The 3,257-nt window shown below is 30.5% G+C and overlaps 1 protein-coding gene across 1 annotated transcript; it reads right to left on the reverse strand.

The window, feature by feature from the left end:
• Window positions 1-1,398: 1,398 nt before the first annotated feature.
• On the reverse strand, window positions 1,399-2,949 carry LOC145047969 (nascent polypeptide-associated complex subunit beta-like). Its single transcript, XM_078996343.1, has 6 exons — window positions 2,841-2,949; window positions 2,434-2,501; window positions 2,143-2,291; window positions 1,991-2,047; window positions 1,827-1,865; window positions 1,399-1,729 (listed from the first exon to the last, which is right to left on the reverse strand). The coding sequence occupies exons 2-6, from the start codon at window positions 2,499-2,501 to the stop codon at window positions 1,551-1,553; spliced, it is 492 nt and encodes a 163-aa protein (XP_078852469.1). The 5' UTR covers window positions 2,841-2,949; the 3' UTR covers window positions 1,399-1,550.
• Between the last annotated feature and the right edge of the window lie 308 nt (window positions 2,950-3,257).

A 3,257-nucleotide genomic window follows, 5' to 3' on the forward strand; every position in this document is an offset into this window, starting at 1 on the left:
AAAAATAGCCAATTATACTAATTACATTACAAAAATAGCCAAAAAAAAAATCGAAATTGCAAAAATAACCCTCAATTTCGCAGATGGAATTGCCTCATCTGCGAATGTACAAGCTGCTAAAGCACAACTGTGCTTTAGCAGCTTGTACATTCGCAGGTGGGTTTTTTTTTCTGTATATATATTGAAAATGTAGGGTAAAATCGCAGATGGAATAACCCCATCTGCGATTTACTCTCATTCCATCTGCGAAATTGTTATTTATTTTTGTTTTTTTTTGTTTTGTTTTTTTTAATTTGACTATGAAATCAATTGGTTTGACTACGAAATCATGTTGCTATATAAAAAGTTTTGTAGAAAATTATCAGTTTGATTTCATATAGCAACATGATTTCGTAATCAAACCAATTGCTATATAAAAAGTTTTGTAGAAAATTATCAATTTGATTTCATATAGCAACATAATTTCGTAGCAACATGATTTCGTAGTCAACCGAATTGATTTCATAGTCAAACTATAAAAAAAAAATAACAATTTCGCAGATGGAACGAGAGTAAATCACAAATGGGGCTATTCCATCTGCGACTTTACCCTATATCTTCAATATAAAAAAAAAAAAAAAAACTATGAATGTACAAACTGCTAAAGTACAATTGTGCTTTAGCAACTTGTACATTCACTGATGGAATGATCATTTCACAAATGGGACAATTCCATCTGCAAAATTGAAAGCTATTTTTGCAATTTCGATTTTTTTTTTGGCTATTTTTGTAATGTAATTAGTATAATTGATTAGTTTTGTCATTTTCTCAATTTTAAAATAAAATCTCATTAAATTGCTTTAATTATTTTATGTAAATGATTTGTTTAAATTTAAAAAAGAAAAAAAAACACTTTTACTTTAGTAATTTAATATTTTTTTTATTTTTCTTATAAATTCAAAATTTTCAAATGTTTATATATATTTAATTCTTTTAAATACACTCATGTAATACATGAAGCTCACATCTAGTATATAATGATATAAAATGACATTTAGGATAAGTTTTCTATAATTAATTAAGGAATATTTAAAAAAAATAAACCCTTAAAAAACTAGTCTAAGTAGCATTAAACATGACAATTTTAAAAAGCTCAAAAAAATATATTAATTTATCAGTTAGCTGTGACATCAAAACACAACAAACAAAATTTGATTTTGTGACTTTTAATATGTGATACAAAGCAGGTAGATTCACCAAGTTAGTAAGTCAACTTGAGTCTATTTTATGTGTAAATTTCATGATTTGACACTTGAAAGTTACAATTTTGGTTTTTTTGGTAATATAGTTAAAGATAGAGTTACTTAGTTAGGGGATTATAAACAGTGGAAAATTTTACAAATAACTTTAGAAACCGAATTGATCAAAACAAGTAGAACAAAATGACTAAAACACCATACATATTCCTACAAGTTACAAAAAGAACACATCCAAATGGAACGTATCAAATAAAGAAAAATAATGGTTCAAAGCAATAAATAATGCAAATATAAAATGTAACCTCAAATAACCTACGACTTTTGTCCTTCCTCTGCAGCAGCAGCCTCAAAGGTTTCACCTGCCACAAGTTCTGGGACATCATCATCATCGTCCACTTGTGCTGATGTGGCAGCAGCTGCTTCAGCGCCACCTGGCACCTGCTTCTGGAACTGCTCTGCTAACTTTCTCAAGTTATCCAAGTTATCTGGCCCTGTAACAAACAATAAAACAAAATGTCATCTTTTTATCACCAAAATACAAACACAAAATCTAATTGAAAACATGGTGTGTTTAGAGTTTAGACATACCAAGCTGGTTGAGGATGCCAGGGAGAATATCTTGTAATTCTGAAATAAAACATATTAAAAACAGATATTATCATACACCATTCATATAAAACATAGCAATATCCCCCATTAAGTCGCAAAAAACATCTGAATAATATAAGCAATATATATTAAAGGCAACTTACTCTTTGTTTGAGGAGTACCACTAACAACCCATGTGTTGGCAGCAATAGAGGCTTGAACTGAAGACATATGAACAAAGATTATTGATTTCTCCTGTTAACTTATAGTCATAATAAAAGGATAAGAGAAGTAAATCAACTCTTAAAATTGGTACCTTTAGGGTTTAAGAACTGAATAACTGTTTCATCCTTAAAAATGTTAACTTCTTCAATTGCTGGTATTGCGTTTACACCTATTCTCTTCAAAGTGCTCTGCAGCCTCTTGTCATCTGTGGTGGTTGTTTTATGTACAGCCTTCTTCTTTCTGCAGGTTTAGATCAAATTGAACATGTAAACAACAACAATTCAATACAGATACATTCTCTTTTGTCTATTTCCTCATTTAAAGAAAAACAAAGATAAGCAAACACACTTCTCTAAAGCACGACAACATATTAGAGACAGACCTTCTCACGCTTCCCTTCCCACCAGTGCGCACAGCACCTGCCATCTTCTGTAGCTTTTCAACATTCATCTGCCACAAGTAATAGAAAGGATAGATGTGTGGATAAAGTATCAATAATCAAATGTAAATGCAAACTTATAATCTTATATTCAGTAGTAACTTCACAAATGGCGAACTTAAACATCAACATATTATATGCTAAACATACATCCCGAGCACAGTCGATAATCACACTCCTAAATCAAGCAAACTTTTAATTTCGGCTCATAGCTCTCAATTATTAAAAACAGACTATAGAAACCGAATCGTAAAATTACCTAAGCTATTGTACAGAAATAGATTTACAGTCGAGATATATAGAATCGATTTATGAAATCAGATGGTAATTGAAGGCGGAAAAACATTTACCTTGGCGTTGATAAGATATAGAGCGATGAACGCACACTGAGAGTGACGGAGGAGGTCTGGGATAATAGATAAAACCCTAGCGTCAATCTTGGGGGTTTATATATGCCGCCGGTACAAAAAGTTTCACATTGCCACCCTGTAATACAGTAGAACTTCACAAAATTCCCTTGTTTTCTCTTGTGTGATGTAAACAGCAAGTTTGATCAATCAGACAATCATCACGTATCTATGACCAAATTACGAAATTCCGTGTTATTTACTTTGTAACCTAAACATAATTGTCATGTATAATATGGTTCATTGCAAAAAAAAAAAATCATTATATTATCATAAAAATTCGATTTGATATTGTTTTTTTCTTTTTTTTTTAATTATGTCACTATATTTATAATTTGGTTGCAATATCAACCAAATGAC

Source organism: Lactuca saligna, chromosome 5 (genome assembly GCF_052625555.1).
Source record: "Lactuca saligna cultivar CGN05327 chromosome 5, ASM5262555v1, whole genome shotgun sequence".
Classification (NCBI taxonomy): domain Eukaryota; kingdom Viridiplantae; phylum Streptophyta; class Magnoliopsida; order Asterales; family Asteraceae; genus Lactuca; species Lactuca saligna.